The sequence below is a fragment of the Tetrao urogallus genome (genome assembly GCF_951394365.1).
Source record: "Tetrao urogallus genome assembly, chromosome: Z".
NCBI lineage: Eukaryota > Metazoa > Chordata > Aves > Galliformes > Phasianidae > Tetrao > Tetrao urogallus.
The window spans coordinates 64,178,343-64,201,524 of NC_136816.1; the positions used below are offsets into that span (position 1 = coordinate 64,178,343).

At 39.7% G+C, this 23,182-nt stretch overlaps 1 protein-coding gene across 1 annotated transcript in view; it reads left to right on the forward strand.

The window, feature by feature from the left end:
• Positions 1–251: 251 nt before the first annotated feature.
• RANBP3L (RAN binding protein 3 like) overlaps positions 252–23,182 on the forward strand; it is a gene marked incomplete at both ends in the record, with an annotated part of 32,482 nt that continues 9,551 nt past the window's right edge. The window contains 10 exon segments of the mRNA XM_079548315.1: positions 252–459; positions 11,076–11,134; positions 11,404–11,440; positions 12,062–12,139; positions 13,191–13,265; positions 16,464–16,535; positions 17,233–17,357; positions 17,770–17,873; positions 21,410–21,494; positions 22,557–22,647. Of these exon segments, the coding sequence (XP_079404441.1) occupies positions 252–459; positions 11,076–11,134; positions 11,404–11,440; positions 12,062–12,139; positions 13,191–13,265; positions 16,464–16,535; positions 17,233–17,357; positions 17,770–17,873; positions 21,410–21,494; positions 22,557–22,647 (934 nt within the window).

Below are 23,182 nucleotides of genomic sequence, written 5' to 3' on the forward strand. Positions count from 1 at the left end.
ACCCCCGCTATGAGCTGCCTCGAGCTGCCGGCGCCGCGCCGACCGCCCGCACTGCCCGCCGGCACCCGGAGCCGGCGCTACATGCAGTGAGGCGGTGCCTCCTGGAGGGCGGCTGTTTGGTGCTGGGGGGACTATCGCCTAGGGAGGAGTTAATGCGGCTAAATTCGGAGACACAGCTGAGGCTTATAGATATGTAAACATATATATGTGATTACACGTCTATTTACAGAGGTGCTTTTGAGGCCGTCATAATGAGAAACCAAGAAATTTCAGCTTGCCTAGAGAATGTTTCTTACACAGATGCACAGCACTGTGCGGGCTGTGATGCTGCAACCAGATCCCAGTGCTTTGGGAAGGTTAAACGTGGTCTCCCCAGAATCAGAGATCCCCAGGCTATGCCCCCAGCTGCAGGCCTGCAGGCACAGACAATGCACAGCACTGCGGAGGAGCACTGTACAGGTATGTCTCGTTGGCTAATATTGGTGTGTTTGCTGTGTGCCCACAGCGCGGGGATTGCTGGGGAATGGGGCAGTGACAGCACAGTGTGCCTGTCTGATGGCCGTGGGATTGGTGATGCAAAGCAGAGCTTGGCTGGCAGTAGTTTCTTTACTGCAAGTTTGCAGTGTGACAGAAATCTTCAAGTTGCATTGAATTTGAGAAAAAGATGGTGTATGACTAGGGTTTTGCCTCTATAGCACCCCAAAGCGGTTCCTCTGTGTTTCTAGGTGTGCCGCTTCAACTCTAGCCTTCCAAAGTGGTAGGCCTGACAGCAGGGGGAACAGCACTCATGTCCCGAGCCCTGCACTGATGCATTGTGCCTTGAGAGCTGTGGTCCTGCCTTGGGGATGAACAGCAAAACCCTGTGTCATCTGGGTAGTGAGGAGGACAGAGAATCAAAAGTGATTCAGATGGTACTGTAGTGACAATATTTGTGAAGATTATGCTTCTAGAAACAAGTACTAGCATTTAGCATGCTTTGCAGGAGATGCAAAAGGGGGATGCTACCAATCGTTTTTAACTGTGCAGATTAATGAATGAGCAAAGTCAGCAGGAAGAAGCGTCTTCCTTCAAGGTCTCAACATGGTGCTGCAATTGATTTACTTCATCATGCTTGGGATAATTAAGCAGTGAACTGTCCCTTCTAGTCTGTGCTTAGATTTGAGCACACATTCTGCCATTTATTTATATGCCTAAAATGAAGGACTGTGTCACAGCCATACTCTATGCAATTCAATTTCTGCAACAACTTCTATGCTACTTCATAAGGATTTGTGAAAATTAATAATGGTGTAGTGCCTTGAAAGTGGTAAAGCTTTATTTGGCAATCGCTTTTGTTATCCTTGCAGTTACCATTTTAGAGGCTTTTGTAATATATTAAAAATGTTGAGCACCGGGCTGTTGGAAATGTTTAACGAACAGTTTTTGGTTATATGCCTTGGCACAGTTCAGGTATTGCAGTACTGCAAGAATTATGTGGAAGTGATAAGGCTCCCAAAATATTTCCTTCACTCAGATGTTTGAAATAAAGCTGAGTTTTCATTTTTCATAGAAATTATATTAAATACTGTTGGGGGAAGGTATTTCTAATTTGTGTGCTTGGAGTTGTTTAAATGCCTGTTTATGTTTTCCCTGTACAGAAATGGATAGGTGCTACATACACTGTGTTTATAAAAGCTTTTGCAGGCTGTCAGCTGAGTTTCTATGACACAAGCAAAATATTTTATTTTTCAAATCTTATACTGTATGCTGCAAACCCATGCTGAAGCTAGGAGTCATAAGTGGAATTGTTTGGGTGAAGGAATCCTTTCCACACTAATCAAGAAAACTGTACTTAAGATTCTGCAACATTTGGAAAAGTGACTGAAGAGAAGTTGGAAAAGCCTTCAAGTGTTAGGGCCCAATTCTGTACAGCTTTGCCTAGATGAAGCATTCTCGCTTCCATAATTGCTCTCACTGACACTGAAATTATTTATGGGAATTATAAACTGTTAGTATGACAATGAATGTGCAAGAGTCTTAGCAGTATAGTAGACTGGATTGTCCTTCCACTTCTTTCCCGGAAGTTTTATTGTGCAATGGTCAGTTAGGTGAAGATTTCCTTTCCCCTTTCTGAGTGTGAGAAAAACAGAAAGCACTTCTTTGACAATGTACACGCTGCTGATCCAAACAGGAATGTGTGAGGTTGTTTATCAGTTCCCAAGCTGTATGTACAGGAGTCTATCTGAGCCCAAGATAAGCAACACACGTACACTTTATATTTAAAACAAGGTGTTTGAATAGCGTGCAGGGCTGTCTTCAGTGATCTCCTCATTTGCCACTGAAAGGCAGTCATGTCTGTAGCACAGACAGACAAATGTCTGTCATATACAAAAAAGAAATCTAATTCTCAAGTGTAAGTTTTCAAAAAACAAAAGTATTTATCCAAAATTTCTTCTCCATGCATTTGAACTACTTTATTTCAGTAATGCTGAAACTATTTATTCCAGTATGTCACTTTGGTATGGTTTTGGACCAGACATTGGGAATATTTTCTATTAAAATTTTTACAAAATGAGAAGCTTGTTGCAAATTTGTTGATTTATTGTCTTTCTTCAGTAGGAGAGTATTCCGATAGAAAAAGTTCATTTAGCTTACAGGTTGGAAGCGTTACAAAGATGTTAAGCATGAAAGCTTGTTGCCTGTACAGTAATAAAAGGGTATGTATATATTACAAGGTCTCTTCTACCTCTACATTTGCAAAATTCTTCTGATTAGTAGTGGAGATTTGGCTGGATTAGACTGACTTGATTTATAACCTTATTCTATTTTCTGAAGTTGTTTCTAGCAGTTCCTGATTTGAACAAACATGAAGAACACAACAATCAGCATATAGCTATAATAGATTTAGATGTAAATAAATTAATCAATCTTGTCTCAAAATGTTGTAGCAAAAAAAAAGAAAAATCAATGTATTTATTTTTAAAATCCTGTCTTGGCATTACAGCTGATTTTAACTGTGGAAAGAAATGATCTTAATTTTTAAGCAAGTTGTTCTAGAAAGCAATGAATATACTTTACAAACAGAACCCAGAATTGTGAAGGATAGTAATGGGGAATCTAAAAGTAGATTTCCTGGTCCATATTTACATCTTTGAAGAAGTGACCCAGTTTTTCCGGAGGTGCAGAACAACCATGGCTGTGCATTCCATGGGAGCTCTCGGCTGCTCAGCAGTTACGTAGACATGACATTCAGAGTCAGTGAAGGAAATCTGTAGAAGCTTTTTCTGTACGTGTTAAGGTAGGTGAAATGTCAGCCTATAGCACTGTTCTAGGACATCACTGTTTTGCCTCGTGTCATCTTCCTTACTTGATTTTTGGCACAGGGAAGCTTTTTATACAGTGAGGTCACTGAGGGACCTGAGGTTTTGGCTGCCAGCCTCGTTGCGCTCTCACTTGGCTGTGAAGTGATTCCGTTTTATCTTGCAAAGCTCAGGGAGTATTTGTAAAACAGAAACCACGGTTCTGTAGCAGCTTTGGCAAATCCTTCTTAGTCAGAAAGTTTTACTATTTTTTTAACTCCTCTTAGATGAAATCATCCATCTCTGGAAGAAGACATCTTCTTCTATCAGAAATAGTTTAATAATAGTAAATATACTTAAACATGAGTTTGAGCGTGGATCACAAAGACTATTTTCTTAATTTATTCTACTGCATATTTTCTCTATATGTATTTATTTTCTTCTTGACACTGCATATGTATTATCTAAAGTATAGGTCATTTTCGGTGCTTTTAGAGATTCTTATCATATCAGTATACAGTGTAAATTTGATGTTCCATGAGGTAGTATGGTAATGGACAGACCATCAGTGGGTATAGTAAAATATTTCCGTTTTCTTGACTGGAACTATGCTAATTTCTCAATCCACATCTTCTACTTATAAGCGAGGTCACTGTTAGGCTTCTTTTTGTTCATGTTGCTACAAAATACCAGAAAAAATATTTTAATTTTGTGTTTATTTCAAGTAAATGCTCTGAACAATCTTGTGTTTGTAAATGGCAGAGGCCTTGGTGGGTTTTTTCTTAGCATTTCGGTAATGTGAAATTACATCTGGCAATAAAAAACTCAAAACACATTAAACCTACTTTTCTTCTAAACTTCTTCCCCAGTTACATGTTCCTGCTTAGTTAAGTTGTAGTGAAACAAGAAAAATAGTAATGTTGGGTACAACGTACATGGAAGAATGTGCTGTTTGTGTTCTGTTTCTTTGAAGCCAGCAATCTATGATGTAGCATCAAAATGAAGGAAGATTTCCACTTTTAAATTTGCAAGTTACAGTAATAATAAATAGCACTAAGGATATTAATGATATGGTGTATCAGAGTGGAGAGACTTGCTCGTGGTGTGCTGTAACCTTATCTCCCAGTATGATAGCATGCTAGTCTGATAAGAGATTTGAATGCAGTGGTTCTTGTGTGCTGCATAACACTTAGTAAGTTGTGAGCAGAAGCTGGACAAAGTTAAAGATTTTGTCCATCAGGTACTGGAAGTGACATTACTCAGATATAATTTGAGAAAATAATCTTTGATTAAGAATTTCTTTTTTTTTTTTTTCTTTCAACTGGATAAAGTAGAATTGTAGTTTCTGTTTTAGAATAAAAGTTTTCCAATGGAGTCCAAATGGAATTGTTACAAAACCAAAAGAGGTACACGTTGTTATTTTCACTTAAAATACAAGGAGATAATAGAATTTTTTAGGATTTAGTTTTTGTCATCAGTGTTACACCTGTGTTGGGAGTTACGAGCTACTCTGTTTTTCAGGCTTTGCATTCAACAAATTCAGTTCTGTAGTTAAGTTAACCTGAAATACCTGCAGGATTGGTTACTTTTTATGCTATGAAAGTAATATGTAAAGTTCAGGGAATAGTAAAAGCTCAGGATAAGTCTAGTGGATTGATATTAGGCATTTAAAGAAATTCTTGGTATGAAAAGCTTGAAAGAAACAGTAAAGACCAGAGAATCCTGCCACCTAACTCATCAAATGGCATTAAAAAAACAAAACAAAACAAAACCTCTTAAAAAAGCCAGAAATAAGAATTTTCTATTGAGAGCACAAATGTATTTTTATTCTCATGAAGGTGTTTGTTTGTTTGTTTGTTTTTCTATTTGCTCTGAGAGGGATAAAGCCACAGCTACTTCTGACACAGGAGTTCAGGATTTTCCTTGCCTGAAAATTGGGAAGAGTAGCGTTTGGATCCTCTCCATAGTGTCTTTAGGTCTCAGAGGTGACGCATCATTTTTGTGTTCTCTGTGCAACATGAAACGACAATAATAATAACACTAAAATTGCCAAAGCTGTTAGTGTCCTGCTTTTTGTGCGTGTGAAGCTTCTACACCTTTAAGAGGACAAAAGTGAAAGCAATAGAAGTGAGGAGTGTAGTCGCAGTAAAGGCTGAATGACTCCTACACATGAATAATGCTGGCTCATGGTATGCACACAAAGTTGGTGAAAGCATTTTTAATGCTATTTCTGGCATGCCATACTGACTAGTGCTTCCTAGACTTAGACAGCAGCCAATGTTCATCTTTCCCAAAATGCATCCTTGCATTTTCATGCAAACCAACTTTAGAAGTGCAATTTTCATCAGAGCTTATGAACTAGTGTGATTTACGGATCACCTGCAGGTTTGTGCTAAGGCACAGCACTGAGCAGAAACACGAGGCAGGGACTACAGCACTGGGTGCAGGGCAGGCACCAGCCCTGAGAGCTGCGTGCCCTGTGTGTAGGGGCTCAGGTCAAAGCATGTTTTCTTTTTGTGAGGCACAAGATCCCGGAGCCAGGTAAAATCTTAAATACGGGACCTGGGCATTTCTAATGCATCTTCCAGGCATGGGAGTATTTTGTACTTCAGATGCAGAAAATATTAGGCCAAGGCTTTTCTAATTCAGCTATCGTAGGGGAACTGTAGTGACGAGAAGAGAGCCCAGTGTGATTATTCATAGGCAGGCTGGCATGTCCTGCGTCTGGACTCTTGGCTGAGACTGGTGGCTTATTCCAGTCCCAGCAGCCAGGGGCAGCCCATTTGGCATTTTTTTCTGGTAACTTTTTCAGCAGCCCAAGAAGTACCTAGAGTAACCAAGCCACTGAGGACCAGAGCAACCCAGTGTTAACCAGGTAGTAGCCAGCCTGGTCCGACCGTGTCCTGTTGATTAGGAGGAGGAATGGTTGCTTCAGACCACCTCATTTTCCCTCCCCGTGTCTGCCTGCATGGAGTCTTGGCTGCTGCTGCCTTATCCTGAGACAGGGCCAGGCCCTGCCTGGCTGGGTGCTCCCAACCACTGCCAGGAGAGGAGGCTGCAAAAGGGCTTCTCCTTCTCCCAGCACACTGCTGCCAGCCCTGGGAGCAGCAGCCTTAACACAGAAAAGCAAGAAGAAAAACACAGAGTTGCTTGCCAGTGTTAAAATTAGCATGGTGACATAATTGCTGTAACTCTTTGATTCTGTTGTGTATTAGATCCACAAGTAATTCTGCGTTGACTTGTCACTGCAGATCAGCTGTGGATATTTTGTATTTAGCTAACTGAGGTTAAAATGCAATGGGAAACTGATGTAAAGTAAAAACTGATGTAAATGGCCTGATTGAGGATCTAACTAATGAACTATATGGAAGCTTTTCTGGAATTACAAAAAGATTTTCTTGGTGGGTGCAGATTGGAACCTTAACTATGGTAACTGTACCAGCATCAGCAACCTCTTACTAAATATACTCTGACCAAGAAAGCTTTCCCTTTGTCTCCAAAATACTTGATGGGAAATACCTTTTATATTTACTACTGTGTCAAAATATGTGTATTTTTCTTTAGGAGGTACTGTTATATTCTGGCTACACATTTCTGTGTTGGTAATGAAGCAGTTGTGAATTTTTCTTCAGTAACTTCTGTGTTTTAAACTGTTACTGGAATTTTGATGTTGTTTAAATTGGAGTGAACTTTCCCAATTCCTGTGAAGAGCCTTTTAGTTCCAACAAAAATTAACTGAGGAAGAAGGTCACTTCATTTTTCACAGCAGTTTACTCTTTGCTAGTTCCGTGCTTTGGAGAAGCAAATGTACTTTTATAAATATTACTAATTTCGAGAGGAATGTGAAGAATAGGAAGATTCTCTAATCATGCTTGATTTCTTTTTTGTTTTTCCTTTGTTTGAAAGGAGTACAAGTTTTTTTTCTTTCTTCTTTTTTTTCTTTCTTTTTTTCCTCCTTTCCATTGAAATACTATTGTTTATGTGAGCCACTCCCCCCTAGTGAATAGAATTGGAATTACTCCATCTCATGTCCTGCCATGGACCACCAGCTGCAAGTGAATTACAGAAATTTTCTTTAACTTCTGGTGACAGAGAATTATCATTTTGGGAGTTGAACAATGTGGGTTTTTTTTTTTTTCTGCTTTCCCTAAAAAGGACAAATCAGACCACAAAGCCTACCATGTTTGCTAAATTCAGTCATTTGCATGAACATAACTGCAAAATTAACTTCAGTAGTAGCAAAAGTATTAGGTGTTACTGCTGTACCTATAGATCACTGGCTATCAGTAAAGTGTCATGCTGTTTGCCCCAGATTACATGCAGCATTTGTTTTAACAATGTTTACCTTTTTTGTAATTTTTGTCAGTATTTGAAAATATAATTATTTAGTGATATTAACTCTTCTGTGTTAACAGTTGTTAACAGTTTAGTAATCCTTTAAAAAACTGATATCAAGATAGTGTGTTTTGTTCATAGTTAAGTTTGTGAGCCTAAAAACATACAGTTATGCATGAGAGTAGCATTTGGACTCTACGACTTTGTATGTTTCTATGTCGGGACCCACAATACAGGAAAGATATGGAGCTAAACAATCTAAACAATCTAAAGATGACCAGAGGTCTGGAGCATCTCCCCTACAAAGACAGGCTGAGGAAACTGGGCTTCTTCATCCATTCAGAAGAGAAAGCTGTGAGGAGAAATTATTGAAGCCTTCCAGTATTTAAAAGGGGATTATAAATAGGGGAGGAATCAACTTTTTACATGGGTAAACAATGATAGAACAGGGGGGAATGGTTTTAAGCTCAAGGAGGGAAGTTGAGATTGGATATTGAGGGAAGTTTTTCACAGGGAACAGGCTGCTTGGAGAGGCTGTGATTCTCCATCACTGGAGTTGTTCAAGCCCAGGTAGGATGGAGCTCTGGGCAACCTGTTCTAGTACAAAGTCTGGAGGTTGGTTAGTCCTGCCTGTGGCAGGGGGTTGGAACTTGACGATCATTGGTGTCCCTTCCCATGCATGCCATTTTGTTATACTATAATTCTGTGTTGTACTCATGTATTAAAACTAACATGAGACATCCTCTTCCCTAATGCATAAAGAATAGGCAGGGTGAACCTGTTTCCTTGCTCTCCTTCTCGGATCATTTTCATCTCAGATTCCTGCATTTTCCTGAGAACCAGAAATGCAGTTCTTCCTTCTTCTTTAAGCACAGGACAGGAATGTATGCCTCTTCTCCCTGCTGCACATTTGTCACAGTAAGAAGTATCACAGTTATAATCTGGAAAATAATATGAAGACCAGGATGGAAATTATGAAAGAAATGGAGAGGGAGCTCAACAAACAACCGTACCAAACCACAGCATGCAATGTATTCTGAGTCATTCTTAGTATCAGCATTATGAATTGGACAAAAATGATGTGTCTCAAAGTTACGAAAACAATCAAACACTGAGTGCATGTATTTTTCAAACCTTCTAGTACAGTGATATTTTAGTTCAGTCTCTGCATGCTCATTGTGATCTGAGTATGGTCCCCTTTCTGCTATGTTACTCTGTTTTCATGCTGATTGCTGAACATAGTTTCTTTATATGTATATATACTGAATTAAGGGAGCATCATGCATAAATGTGTACATAAGCATTTTATGGCTCAACATGCTGGATTTTGTGTTGTTTCAGAAGCAGATGTGTTTCCTGTATTCTATTTGATAAACACATAGAATCATAGAGTGGTTTGGGTTGGAAGGGACTTTTAAGATCATCTAGTTTCAGTTCCCTGCTATAGGCAGCAACGCCTCCCTGGCATTGAATGCTTCCAGGGTAGGGGTATCCACAACCTGTTCCTGTACCCCCGGAGTAAAGAATTTCTTCCTAATTTCTAGTCTAAATCTACTCCCTCTTCCAGTTTAAAGCGTTTTCCCCTCATCCTGTTGCAGTCTGCCCTTATTAAAAGTCCCTCCCCAGCTCTCCTGTAGGCTTCCTTCAGGTACTGGAAAGCCACTCTAAGATCCCCTTGGAGCCTTCTCTTCTCCAGACTGAAGAGCCCCAACTCTCTCAACCTGTCTTCATTAGGGAGGTGCTCCAGCCCTCTGATCATCTTTGTGACTGTCCTCTGGACCCCATCCAACAGCTCCATGTCCTTCTTGTGCTGGGGACCCCAGAACTGGATGCAGTACTCCAGGTGGGGTCTCAGGAGAGCAGAGTAGGGTGGCAGAATCACCTCCCTCAACCTGCTGGTCACACTTCTCTTGATTGAGCCCTGAATACAGTTGGCCTTGTGGGCTGCAAGCACACATTGCCAGCTCATGCTGAATCTTTCATTAACCGACACTCCCAAATCCTTCTCCTCAGGGCTTCCCTCAAGCCATTCTCTGCCCAGCCTGTATATGTGCTTGGGATTGTCCCCACCCAAATGCAGGACCTTGTGCTTAGTCCTGTTGAACTTCATGAGGTTGCTATGGGTCCACCTCTCAAACCTGTCCAGATCCCTCTAGATAGCATCCCTTCCCTCTAGTGTGTCAACCACACCACTCAGCTTGGTGTCATCTGCAAGCTTGCTGAGGGTGCACTCAATCCCACTGTCTATGTTGCCTATGAGGATGTTGAATAGCACTGGTCCCAGCACCAATTATTGAGGAACGCCTCTCATCACAACCAGTGTCCACTTGGAGACTGAGCCATCCACTGCAACCCTCTGAGTGCCACCACCCAGGTAATTTGTTATCCAGCGAGTGATTCGTGGATTCATAGGAGAGGATAAAAGTGAATTGAGACTTTAAAGATACCTCTGAATGCTTTGAAGAAGGAACACATTGTTTCCCAGTCCACAGAGAATATGCTTAAATGCAAGAAGAAAAATGTCAGACTTGACATTAGGGAAAATTTCTGTTGATAGTTCTGACATGAATCATTTTCCATGTCCAGTGTGTATAACTGAACATTGACTGGGAAGGCTGTAAAGTCTCCTTTATGACAGGGTTTCAGGAACATGTTAGGTGTTAGGCATTCAGTTGTCAGAATGACACAGGTGTAGATGATGTACCAGAGAAACTGGATGTCTCTCCTGAGGACCATTTCTGTTCTGTGATTTCAAAATAGATACTCTGATATCGTAAGAAACAAATATGAGAAAGCAATTTGGAAAGAGGAAAGATGCTTTCTAATTCTTGTTCTAAGGAACAAGAGAAGAGTCACGCAGCATGAGTGGGAGTAAGTGAATATTACTCTGAAGAGGAGCAGAAGTTGTTAGGCTCTTTGTACACAGATTCAGGATTAAAATGATTGGAGAGATGGTCCAAATTTACATCCATCAAAAATAAAGGGAGCATGGTTTTTAACTTCATAGGGGCATAAGCACGAACTTTGCACAGGACATGAGGGGAAGAGAACATGTAATTTCCAAGCTTACTACTCAGTGAGATCTAAAAACCAGTATGTCATTACTATTATGTAGTCCCCTAAAACTTACTGGTATCCAGATGGAATTTAAAGTTTGCTTACACTACAAAATCAGACATGTTGTTTGTAAAGGCTAAAGGCAAGTCTTTCTTCTTAACTAAAAGAGGCATAAAAATATCAAAGCCAAATCCTGTGGCCTTCAGTTAGGTAAAACTCATCCTGGGATTTGAGGGACTAACTCTTTTATTTTTAGCTATGGACATTGCTTACATCATTGTGGCTTTTCTTCATCTCTAACAAAGAGAGACAGTCTTGCTCATTACTGCATAGCACTTTACGAACTTTGGTTGATAAGATGAATCTCTGTTATGAGATTGTTATTTAAAAATGTCTCCTTTCCAGAGAGATCAGTGCTTGCCCAGCCAACATTTGTGTTTGGAAAGAAGGCCCACCCTTTGAAGGTAAAAACTTTTAACTTCTGTTTTGCATCACTGATAAAAGAATACTGGAAATGAAGATTGTATAGACAATGATTCTAGTAGTAATAAAAGATTTTAGCCCAGGATAAGGCTTGCAGTAACTGAGAGTAAAATAGAACAAGGAAAAGAGAAAAGTAGAAATGAGATTGGTTTTAATACACATATGTTGGACTGATATACTTTGTGACCTGCTCTAGAAAATGGCTGCTCTATTCTCCTTGACCTTTCCTCACTTATATTTTTTTTTCCAGCGGCCTGCTGAAGATCCAGTTTGCAAAGCTGAAAATGGTAATAACCACATCACTGAAATGGTATAATAATACACTGATATATTCATAGGATCTGACTGGAAAGACAGTTTGGAACTGAAAAGTGTGTATAGAACTTTATTTTGTATGAGCTGGGACAAATGCCTGTTAGTAGTCTAAGATTACATGGGATGTTGAGCCACCTTCTATATCCCAATATGTATGTTCCTGTCTTACCTCAAGAATTGCTCTTGGCATCTTACCTCTCATGTTCATCAGTAAGTCAGACTAAAAGAAGCCCTAAAGAGAGTCCAAGTATATTCATCAGCTATATTTGCTCTGAACTGCCCTTTTCTATTTCTTGAAGCTATAATATAAAGCAGCTTATCATTTTTAGTGCCTTCCAAGCCTGTGGGCCATGATCTAATTGCAATGACTTAATTTTAGGTCCCCTGAAATTAGCAGAAAACTCCCTAGGGCTTCCTGCCAAGTGCTGACAGAGATGCCAAGACCCTGTTTTGCTTTTCTATATAGTTTTAAGACTGTTCTGTAAATCATTCCTAGAATTTATTATGTTCAGGTCTTGATTCTTTATCATAACACTGTGCTGAAATCACCTGCCAATCAATCCGTGCAGGAAATTATGTTTGCTTTTCTCTAGATTTCATCTATTCTTCCAAAAAACGTGCAAGATCATCATCTTGTGTTTTCCAGAAGTCTGGCTCAGAATCTAACATAGGTATGCCATTTGAGTCCTGTCATGTTGTAATAACTGTAGTTTTGTACTCTTGTCTGCTAAAGAAGTGAAGGAGTTTTTCCGTCCAAGAATTGTTTTCGCATGGTAGAAACATGCTAACATTTATGTTAGCTTTCATGGTAATTTTTAATAAGTGCTTCTCAAAGTGAAAATACATTATTTTGCTGTATTAACATAATATTACATAAACACTTAAAAATGTATATATTTCATAAGTTTCCTTCATGAGCTCAAACAGTCAGTAGAAAAAGAGGGCTAGACAGGAATGAGATGCCATGATTGTGGAAGAGATTTTTGTTCCTTGGGCAATTCCTGAAAATATGAAGTAATTTTCAGAAGGACTTCTCTTTTCATCTAACTGACAGGTGACCTCAAACTTCCTTTGAGGACTGTGTTTTTCTTCTATGATGTCCAGAAGAAGTGCACACAAGTCACTGTGTTAAGCAGTAGGACTGGTCACTTTTTTATAGTATTTATTTAACCTGGGAGTGTGACCAGGAGGTTGCTTTAGTATTTATATATTACTATGTATGAATGATATTTTCGTTTAGTTCTGTGACAAACCTGAACATAACTAAAAGGATTTAAGATAACATAAGTTGGGTTCACACTAAAAATTACACTGAGATCATGTACAAAAAATACATAGGGTAGAAATTTTAGAGTATGTCTGCATCAAAATATGAAGTAGGATGCAAAACCAAGCTTAGTTCTCTTGGTTGTCCAAATACTAACTGATATCTTAACTCCCTGCTTCTGTTTTGAACCTCACCAACTGATGATCTCCGAGACAAAACCACTGTAGAGTAGGCTAGATGTAAGCAGTTGATCTGAACCAGGCTGTGCTACTTGGCCTCAGAGATGTCTTCAGTTCAGCAGTATCAACATAACCTAGTAGTATCCTTCAGAAAGCAGTAGATAGCAGAAAATAATTTATTCTGCCGTCAATTAAGCAGAATAAATTATCTGTCTAACTTTAAATTAATCTTGTTTTGTTCCAAATAATATTAATTTCAGTTTATTATTCTTTCAGATACAACGCTTGCTGAGAAAAGAAGAAGATCATCTTCCTTTACCGTTCTTCCTAGGTTCCCTCCCTCCCAGACAGGTAAGTGGAAAAAAAATGACAACAATATATATTTACACAGCAAAGCATACATTACCTAAAATCAAGAGGTGTACAGAACTGCCTTCCTACAGAACAAGGACAGAGCTGAACATAGAATCATAGAATCATAGAATCATAGAATCACTAAGGTTGGAAAAGACCTAAAAGATCACCCAGTCCAACCGTTCACCTATTCCCAATAGCTCCTACTAAACCATGTCCCTCAACGCAACATCCAGTCTTTCCTTGAACACCCCCAGGGTCGGTGATTCCACCACCTCCCTGGGCAGTCCATTCCAGTGCCTGACCACCCTTTCTGAAAAGTAATACTTCCTCATGTCCAGCCCGAATTTCCCCTGGCGTAGCTTGAAACCATTCCCCCTGGTCCTATCACTAATGACACGAGAGAAGAGGCCGACCCCCAGCTCACTACAACCTCCCTTCAGGAAGTTATAGAGAGCAATAAGGTCTCCCCTGAGCCTCCTCTTCTCCAGGCTGAACATTCCCAGCTCCTTCAGCCTCTCCTCATAAGCCCTGTGTTCCAGACCCCTCACCAGCTTCGTTGCCCTTCTTTGAACACGTTCCAGGGCCTCAATATCTTTCTTGCAGTGAGGGGCCCAAAACTGGACACAGTACTCGAGGTGCGGCCTGACGAGTGCTGAATATAGGGGAACAATCACCTCTCTGCTCCTGCTTGCAACACTGTTTTTGATGCAAGCCAGGATGCCATTGGCCTTCTTGGCCACCTGGGCACACTGTGGGCTCATGTTCAGCCGAGCATCAATCAATACCCCCAGGTCCATTTCCTCTACGCAGTCCTCCAGCCACACCGCCCCAAGCCTGTAGCGTCGCCTGGGGTTGTTGTGGCGGAAGTGCAGGACCCGGCATTTGGCCTTGTTGAAACTCATCCCATTGGCTCCAGCCCAGCTCTCCAGCCTGTCCAGATCCCTCTGTAGGGCGTCGCTACCCCCAGGCAGATCCACGCTTCCAGCCAATTTGGTGTCATCTGCGAATTTACTGAGGGTGCACTCGATGCCCTCATCGAGGTCATCAATAAAGATATTGAAGAGGACAGGCCCCAGCACCGACCCCTGGGGAACACCACTCACGACCGGTCGCCAGCTGGATTTGACTCCATTCACCACCACTCTCTGCGCCCGGCCCTCCAGCCAGCTCCTTACCCAGCCAAGAGTGTACCCGTCCAAGCCTCTGACTGCCAGCTTCTGCAGGAGAATGCTGTGGGAGACAGTGTCAAAGGCTTTGCTGAAGTCTAGGTAGACCACATCAACAGCCTTTCCTTCATCCACCAGATGGGTCACTAGATCATAGAAGGAGATCAGGTTGGTCAAACAGGACCTGCCCTTCATGAACCCATGCTGGCTAGGCCTGATCCCCCGGTCACCCTGCACATGCCTCATGATCTCCCTCAAGACGATCTGCTCCATAACCTTCCCTGGCACCGAGGTCAGGCTGACAGGCCTGTAGTTCCCCGGATCCTCCTTACGACCTTTCTTATAAATGGGAGTCACATTGGCAAGCCTCCAGTCATCTGGGACCTCACCAGTCAACAAGGAGCGCTGACAGATGATGGAAAGCGGCTCGGCTATCACCTCCGCCAGTTCCCTCAGCACTCTCGGGTGGATCTCATCTGGCCCCATCGACTTGTGACAGTCCAGCTGGAGCAGTAGGTCTCTGACTGTTTCTTCCAGAATCACAGGGGGGTTAGTGTGCTCCCCAGCCGAGATTACCAGGTCAGAGAGAGGGGTATCCTGAGGATAACTGGTCTGACTTTTAAAGACAGACGTAAAGAAGGCATTCAGAACCTCCGCCTTTTCCTTATCCTCAGTGGTCACATTCCCAGCCTCATCCAGCAAAGAGTGGATATTCTCCTTTGTCCTCCTCTTACTGTTAATGTATTTATAAAAGAGTTTCTTATTCCTTTTCACACCAGCAGCTAGGTTAAATTCAAGCTGGGCTTTTGCCTTTCTGATTTCACCTCTACACATCCTAACAACTTCCCTGTATTCATTTTGAGTGGCCTGTCCCTCTTTCCACAGGCGGTAGATTCTCTTTTTCTCCCGGAGCCTCAGGAATAGCTCCCTATTCATCCACGCCGGTCTTCTTCCCCGCCGGCTCATTTTTCAGCTCAGGGGGACTGCCTGCTCCTGCGCCCTTAAGACTTCCTTTTTGAAGAGCAACATGATTGAGCTAGGCTGTTATTTGGATAGAAGAATGAAATATGTTAGGAGAGTTGGCGGCTCAATAGAAGAAATGTTTTTTGCATTTGGTTTTAGGGAATCCCACAATAGGGAGGAATCTTTGAATGAGTTGCCAATAGACGTTTTATTGTGTTGGTAGAAATAGTAACTGAAAAACCAAAGTGGAGTTAAAGTAATTAAATTATTTAGTTTGCTTGCTTTAATTTAATAGTTGTTGCTCCTGTACAAGCATCATTTTTTTGTCCCAGGAGCCTGTCTTTGATCTGACTAGTGACATTACGAACATTCTCTCACTCCTTTATACTGTAGAAGACAGAGTGGACTGAAATCCTAGTCTGTCCTGTCAGGAGCAGGTCTTTGACAGATTTTGGCATGAGGGAATTATAAACAGTCTTACAAGGATAGTGTTACAGTAACAAATGACATTCTTCCTGCGATTAAAAAGCAGTGATCATGTGTAGAGTATCTATCACTTGTGTACATTTACTGGATATGATATGTGGTTGCTATTACTGACATGTTTCTGGTTGCTATTTTTTGTCTTTGTAAAAATGGTGAAAATACCACTAGTACAATGCCATCATTGTAGTAAATTACAAAATCCTTTTTGTAAGAACAAGGGCAGGGTATATTAATCTCTTCCCATGTTCTCAGATGTCATTTACTCATCTGAGAAAATCATTAGATGGAACCAGATAGTGTTGCCATTTCAACAGCTTTGCTTACTAGCAGCACCTGGTTTTCAAAGCTGAATATTTTCAGAGATTAATGCATCTGTTAATGTTCAAAAGACTTTAGTCTCTGGCAGAACCAGAAAACCCATGCTACTTGCTGTGCGTAAGTCAGTAAGAGTTGTTCAGATGGATAAGTTAGGATATTGCTTAGACACTACCAAAGTGGGGAGGACTTGCACAAACGTTGATGAATCGTTTAAAGCTTATCATTATTTGTTAATCAAGTTTAAATTCCTTATTCATAGCAAAGAAGAGCAACATATTCATGACCTCAGCTCTTCTTCGACAAAACATTGACATGGGAAGTACAAAAGAAGGTAATTGTCATTGCAGTATTCATTCACTGTAGCTCCGAAAATACATTGTTAACAGATTCAGAAAAGATAAAATTGACAGCTGTACTGTAAGCTGAGTGATATGCTAATTGCCTTTATGAAGCTAATGATTTATTTATTTGATGGTGATTTATTTGGTGGTTCCCTGAGCTCTGGTCTGAGATTCTGCTTTGACTATTTAATTCCTCAATGGAAAGAATGTAATCTTGAATAGTGAAATTCCACATTTCTAATACACGACTGAATAGGGATAAAACTCCACTCTTTGAGAAGGCAATGAAGTACCTTCTTGGTGTCTGCATTGGCCAGTGCATGATTAAATATGAAATGCTGGAAGGCAGCATTGATTTGTTTGGACCTAAATATGTAATATATGTATATGTATAATATATTTAGGTCCAAACATACATTTAGGTTTTAAATATCTTGTGTTTAAATATTTATATACATGTAGTGCATTACCCTTCTATCCTAATAGGGTAACGGTGCAGTAACACCTGCAAAGTTGTGTGTTTTAGAGGAATTAAGATTTTTAAGAATATGTACTAAGGAAAGAGTAACAATAGAAGTAATTTAAATAAACTTTGAAGCTTTCAGTTAATGAAACAAAACACATAGGTATTAACTAAACGTGGAGAAAATGTCTCGGTTTAAATATTTTGTCTTTGTATTTTGCAAGGATCCTTGTCAGAAAGTCAGCTGTGGAATGTTATTAGGCCTGCCATTTTACAACCTCCACAAGCCCTGACCTGTCCTGAAAATCCTGCAGTATCTCTAGTGACTAAGAAACAAGCACATATTCAGGTAAGGAGAAAAGTAATTTTACTGACAAAAATATGTTTGGAGCTCAGTCAAACGTAAACCAAAACAAAACAAAAGCGTGGAGCTGTTCTAAAGCAGTTCAGTATTCCACTGCATGATTTTCAAGGAAGTTCCTCTGTCAGTTTTAGGGGAATCAGTGGAAACTGCTAAACCAGTGCTGTTTTAAAAAAACATGTCTTCTTTGCAGTCTAATGCAACTTTCAATATTGGAGTGGGCAAATGGAGTTTGGGATTTTCTGTATCTTTTCTGCTGACTGAGTGTACAGCAGGAAGAAGCCTTTACCAGTTTCCACATACATCAACCTCAGTGACTCTGGATTTCTTGCAAACATTTTTATAACAGAAAATAAGCTTGGATTGATTAATTCATCCAGTTTTATTATTTTATTTCTAGTTATCTGAAGACAACTCTTATTCCTCATCTGAGAATTCAGCAGGCTCCAAAGCAGCAGTGAAGTCATCTATTACTGTGAATATTTCTAGCTCTGAAACAGCACGGTAAGTTTGATTATTGTATTTGTACACCATTTGGTTACTTAGTGTATGGCCTGCCTTTTTGTCCTGCATGTCTAAACCTATGCTGTCCAAATCCACAATGTACACGCTGGTATTTGTGTGTGGTGCCAGGATTTGTGGATGCTGACATGAGTTCCGTATGCTGTAGGGAATGGAATCCTGCCAGGAAACAGTTCATTTCTCATTAGCAAAACCAGAAACTGTTTTGGTTCAGTATCTCACGTAGCTTTGTCAGTTCAAAATGTATCTTGGTTTTGAATGTTTACAGTCATGTTTGTGTTTCTTTGGAGAGTTCTGTTGTGATGACATAGCTGCCCCATTTCATAAACTGATGATTTGCCAAAATATGTAAGTATATCAGACACAGAACTCATGAAGAAAAGCATGCAGTACCATCAATGAATAAAGCAGCGGGTATGCTACATCTGTACACATACAAGAATTTGTGGCCTGAGTGACTAGCTGTGATGACTGCAGTGGAGTAGCATCTTTGTGCAGACATGGGTTGTCCAGGATGAACTTCTGAATTTCTGCATGAAGAAGCTGACTTCTTTGGATTGGGATCATCACCTCCCTGGATAACAGAAAAAAATGATATCAGTGTGAAAAGGGACCTTTGATTTACTCATCTTTCTCTGAAGTCTAGCTCATGAAAATACTAATGGCCTTTCTGTGATTAACTAGTTCAGTGCAGACAGGTTATTTTGTATTAATAATGCTTGCTAATGGTGTATGACAGTTTTTTACTTGGAAGTTGTGAGTATCAGGAATATACCTGAAGTGAGTTACTGATGAGAGAAGAACATCTCAAAATTGTTAGGGTAGTACGGTTAGGTTGTGGTTGGACTTGATGTTCTGTACGGTCTTTTCCAACCTGAGCAATTCTATGATTCTATGATTTAATTGCTAAGGCCACAGCCAGTATATTTTTGATATTGCATTCTTTCTCCCTCCCATACGAACTTGGGACTTCAGAGAAGATGAGGGATTTTATATGCACAGACAACTTAGATTCTTAATCTTTATTGATAAGAAAAGCATTACTAAAGCAGAGATGCACAATGGTGATTTTGGAAGAGTCAACCTCCCCTTGTCAATCACAGTTAATGCTGTGATGAAACCCTGTGAGGACAAGATGGAGCCACACAACATACTGGATTTTAGGAGATTCAGAATGATAGTAAAAGCTAAAGGAAGACACTGCCACCTTCAGATCAATTGATACCAATATTCCAAATCCACTTACCCTCTGACACCTGCACAGTGTCTAGGAAAGGACAACTGAGTGGCTGTCTCTTCTGAAACAGATGAATAGAGAAATGCTTTGCTGTGTTTCAGTACTGACCAGTTGCAGGACTTGAAAGTTCTTACAGTGTTAATTTTCCTTTCATTTTTAAAAGGCTTTTCTCATCTGCTTGGTGCCTGATTAGTTTAATGTATCAGAACTGTGGTAAAATGTTAAGTTAATTGCCAAGCTGAATATTCATTTAAAAATGGCCAGGTGCTTTCTGTTCTTCCAGCATTACAGAGGGGTACTAGTACCTTTCTTCTGATCTGTGTAAAGTGCTTGTTTCTTTAAAATACTTCATTGGAATCTTTTTCTGGCATAGCTCTTTTCTCACAGGTAACTTGACAGATATTCAAACAAACAACTCTATTTAATTCCATATGCATGCTAAAGAGTAACAACCAATGCAGCCAAGGCCTGCAGATTACAAAGTAAAAAATCTTGTCAGTTTAATTATTAATCATGGTGAAGATACATTAAAAAAAAAAAAAAAAAAAAAAAAAAAAAAAAAAAGGAAGGAGACTCAATCTGAGGATGTCCTGTTCTGTCTTTCTTCTTCTGCTTGTTCTATATGTAATGCTATTCTTTAGAGTGATGAATGAAAATGGTTTTTTTGTCCTCCATAGTTGGTGTGGCTGCCCAAGTTCTATTTCCAACAGTTCAGTTTCCTGAACTAGCTGAAGCATAGAGCAATTTGTTTTCTTGAGTCTGATTATGAAATCAGTAATTACATTAAAAATATTAAAATGATTGTTATTAATTATGACAACTTAAAACTATTAAAAGAATTAAGGAAAATATTATTAAAAAAGGAAATCATTTCTTAAGTGACAAATACAATGCTGGGAAAATGCAGGCTTCTGATGATGTATTCAGTTTTCACAATGATTTGCTTGAAAACCTGCAGGGGGTCAGAGCCAGCATTAGAACTATCAACTTTTTGGACATCGAGAAGGATCGGCCGAGTACCTAGATCTGCTTCTATCTCTCCAGGGTCCTCTCCAAGTTTCTCCTTCTATTCTTTGTTCGTGGTAATTCCCTGAATTCAGTGCCTCTGTTTTGCATCTCCATGGCAATGTCATTCCTGGCACATTTTCTTGCCCTGCAGCAAAGTGAGGATATTAAGATTTTAACGAGTCCCTCAGGCTGGTATTTCCAATTTAATGATGACAACTAGAAAAATCCTGCACTGATATTTTTTTTCTTAAATTTCTCAAAACACCCAAAATCCATTTCCCATTATTTGTTTGAGACAATACTCTGGCTTCAGTTTTTTTAGCTCTTCTGGAATGCTGTCCTTACTGATTTGCTGGTGCAGCAACCTGGAAATATCAGATGAAATCTTAGGATAGATATTGATTGCAATTCAGTGAAATATACTGGAGAATTTTCTTTACTAAAAGATAAGAAATTTAGCTTAAACACACTTCAGATTCCCCTTTAATGGTGAAAAACATGTATGAAAGATTTTAAGGCTGCAAAAAGTCTGATTTTCTGATTTTTGTTTCTTATTTTTCCTTTGTCTAGCAGCACATCAAATATGGGATAAAAATAGGAATATTTTTTTTCCTAAGTGCTAGATAGACACAGTTTGTACTGAAGAATTCCTTCATCCTACTTGAAGAGATTTCAAGCACGCTGCCATTGTGAACACAGAAACTTAGTTGTAAACTCAGATCATAAAATCACAGAATTATCAAGGTTGGAAAAGCCTTCCAAGATCGTCCAGTCCAACCATTCACCTACACCAATATGTCCCCACTAAGCCACGTTCCTTAATACTGCATCCAAACATTTCCTGAGCACCTCTAGGGATGGTGCCTCCACCAGCTCCCTGGGCAGCCCATTCCAGTGTCTGACCACTCTTTCAGAGAAGAAATGTTTCCTAACATCCAATATCCATGCTTCGAGCATGGTGGCCTAGTGGAAGATGTCCCTGCCAATAACATGGGGGTTGGAAATAGATGATCTTTAAAGGTCCCTTCCAACTCAAACTGTTCTGTGATTCTGTGATTCTACAATACTACTTTTCTGTGAAACCTTTATGTTTTTGCAGTATTTATCTGATTGCTTAAGAGGTCATTTCTTTGTTTGTCTGTAATAATATAAGATGTGGTAGAGTAAACATATGAACTTATTTACATTCTTTACCAAGTAATATGCTTGTTTTATTTAAAGACATCGTGTTCTTTAAATAGTTCTAAATCACATCTTTATTTTGTTCCCACAGAAGTCAGTTGTTAGAAGACAGAAGTGTTCTAAGCAGCAGCAATTCTGGTTTTGTGTTTGGAGAAAATATGGTTGAGAGAGTTGTGGTAAGATCTGTAAATTCTGGCACACTCTTTGTGTGTGTGTGAATGTATGTTTTTTTCAGAGATTGATTCTTTTTAGCTCTTTCTGTTCTTTTTAAGATATGAGTATACAGATTGCAATGGCTGTTGAAGAGAAAATAACTATTTTCTGTAGGAGGGGTAGGCATCCCTGTTTTTCCATTCAACATAAATACTCTAATTACAAATAACAGTATGCATTTTTCTTTTGCTAAATTTTTGACTTGTAAAACAGTTGCTTAAACATTCCATGCAAAGCACAACAGCAACAATAGCAGAAAAATGAATGTGTCCTTTACCACTCATATAGTTTCTACCCGTCCATTAAGAACTGGGAGAAGTTCAGTTGAATACTCTTGGACAGAAGACAATATTTAACACTCACCATAGATACTGTCCATGTTAAGATATATTGTGCATGCCATCAAACAGCTTAATGAATTAAATCCTGCTGAGGACTATACCACTCAGGGTGGAATTAAAATTCACTTTCTAGTAAGAGTACAGTGAAAAAAATATGCATATCTGCCAGGGAAAAAGATTGAGAACTGAAGGGCTGGTTTGCAGCTTCTGACAAAGATTCATATGTAAGATAGTTTAGTCACAGTATTGTAGGAAGTCATTAGTGTTAATTTAAAACATGGATAAGAAGCTTAATCTGAAAAACTGAAAGACTGAAAGTTTTAATTCCTCTGATATTAAATGTGTGGTGTCTGGAAGTTTTGAGCCATTCTGGGGTTTAAGTATGAAATTAGAAATTAGCTGTAACTTAAATCCACTGATAGACTTACGTGTTTAAAGCTTAGTCCTGGATCCTTACAAAAAAGCCATAATTCTTGGCAGGATGATGTACTGATTTTATGACAATAAAATTACTTCCAATGAAGAATAAAATTGTATAATCTATGTTGTTTTACTCATAATGTATTACAATTCCAAATCTTCTCCCTGCTTTTCAGTAAAAGGTTCAGTGTTCTGTCTGATAAGAAGTAATATAGCCTCTTTATATAAATATGAAATCTTACTTTCCCTTCTTTTTTTTTCTAGAGCCCTGAAAAGCATTCTGTGTCATGCAATGAAGTTGATGCATACAAAAGAGAAATAACATCACTTTATATAGAATCTTTTCATGTAACAAGTAAGCGTACTCAGCAAAAAAGTACAATTAGTCTTCATACTGCATGTTTGAGTGTGTTTGACGGTGTCAAATGAATTGTGCTAAGTAGTTTTCAAATGTTACTGGCATGTCCAATCTCCAGAATACCATTATGTACTTGCATGTGAAGTCTGTGTTTAGAATCATACAATCATAGAATGGTTTGAGTTGGAAGGGACCATTAAGTTCCAATTCTTGTGCTTTAGACTTTCCCCTCATCTGTATGTGTGCTTGGGATTGTCCCCACCCAAATGCAGGACCTTGTGCTTAGTCCTGTTGAACTTCATGAGGTTGGTATGGGTCCACCTCTCAAGCCTGTCCAGATCCCTCTGGATAGCATCCCTTCCCTCTAGTGTGTCAACCACACCACTCAGTTTGGTGTCATCTGCAAGCTTGCTGAGGGTGCACTCAATCCCACTGTCTATGTTGCCTATGAGGATGTTGAATAGCACTGGTCCCAGCACCAATTATTGAGGAACGCCTCTCATCACGACCAGTGTCCACTTGGAGACTGAGC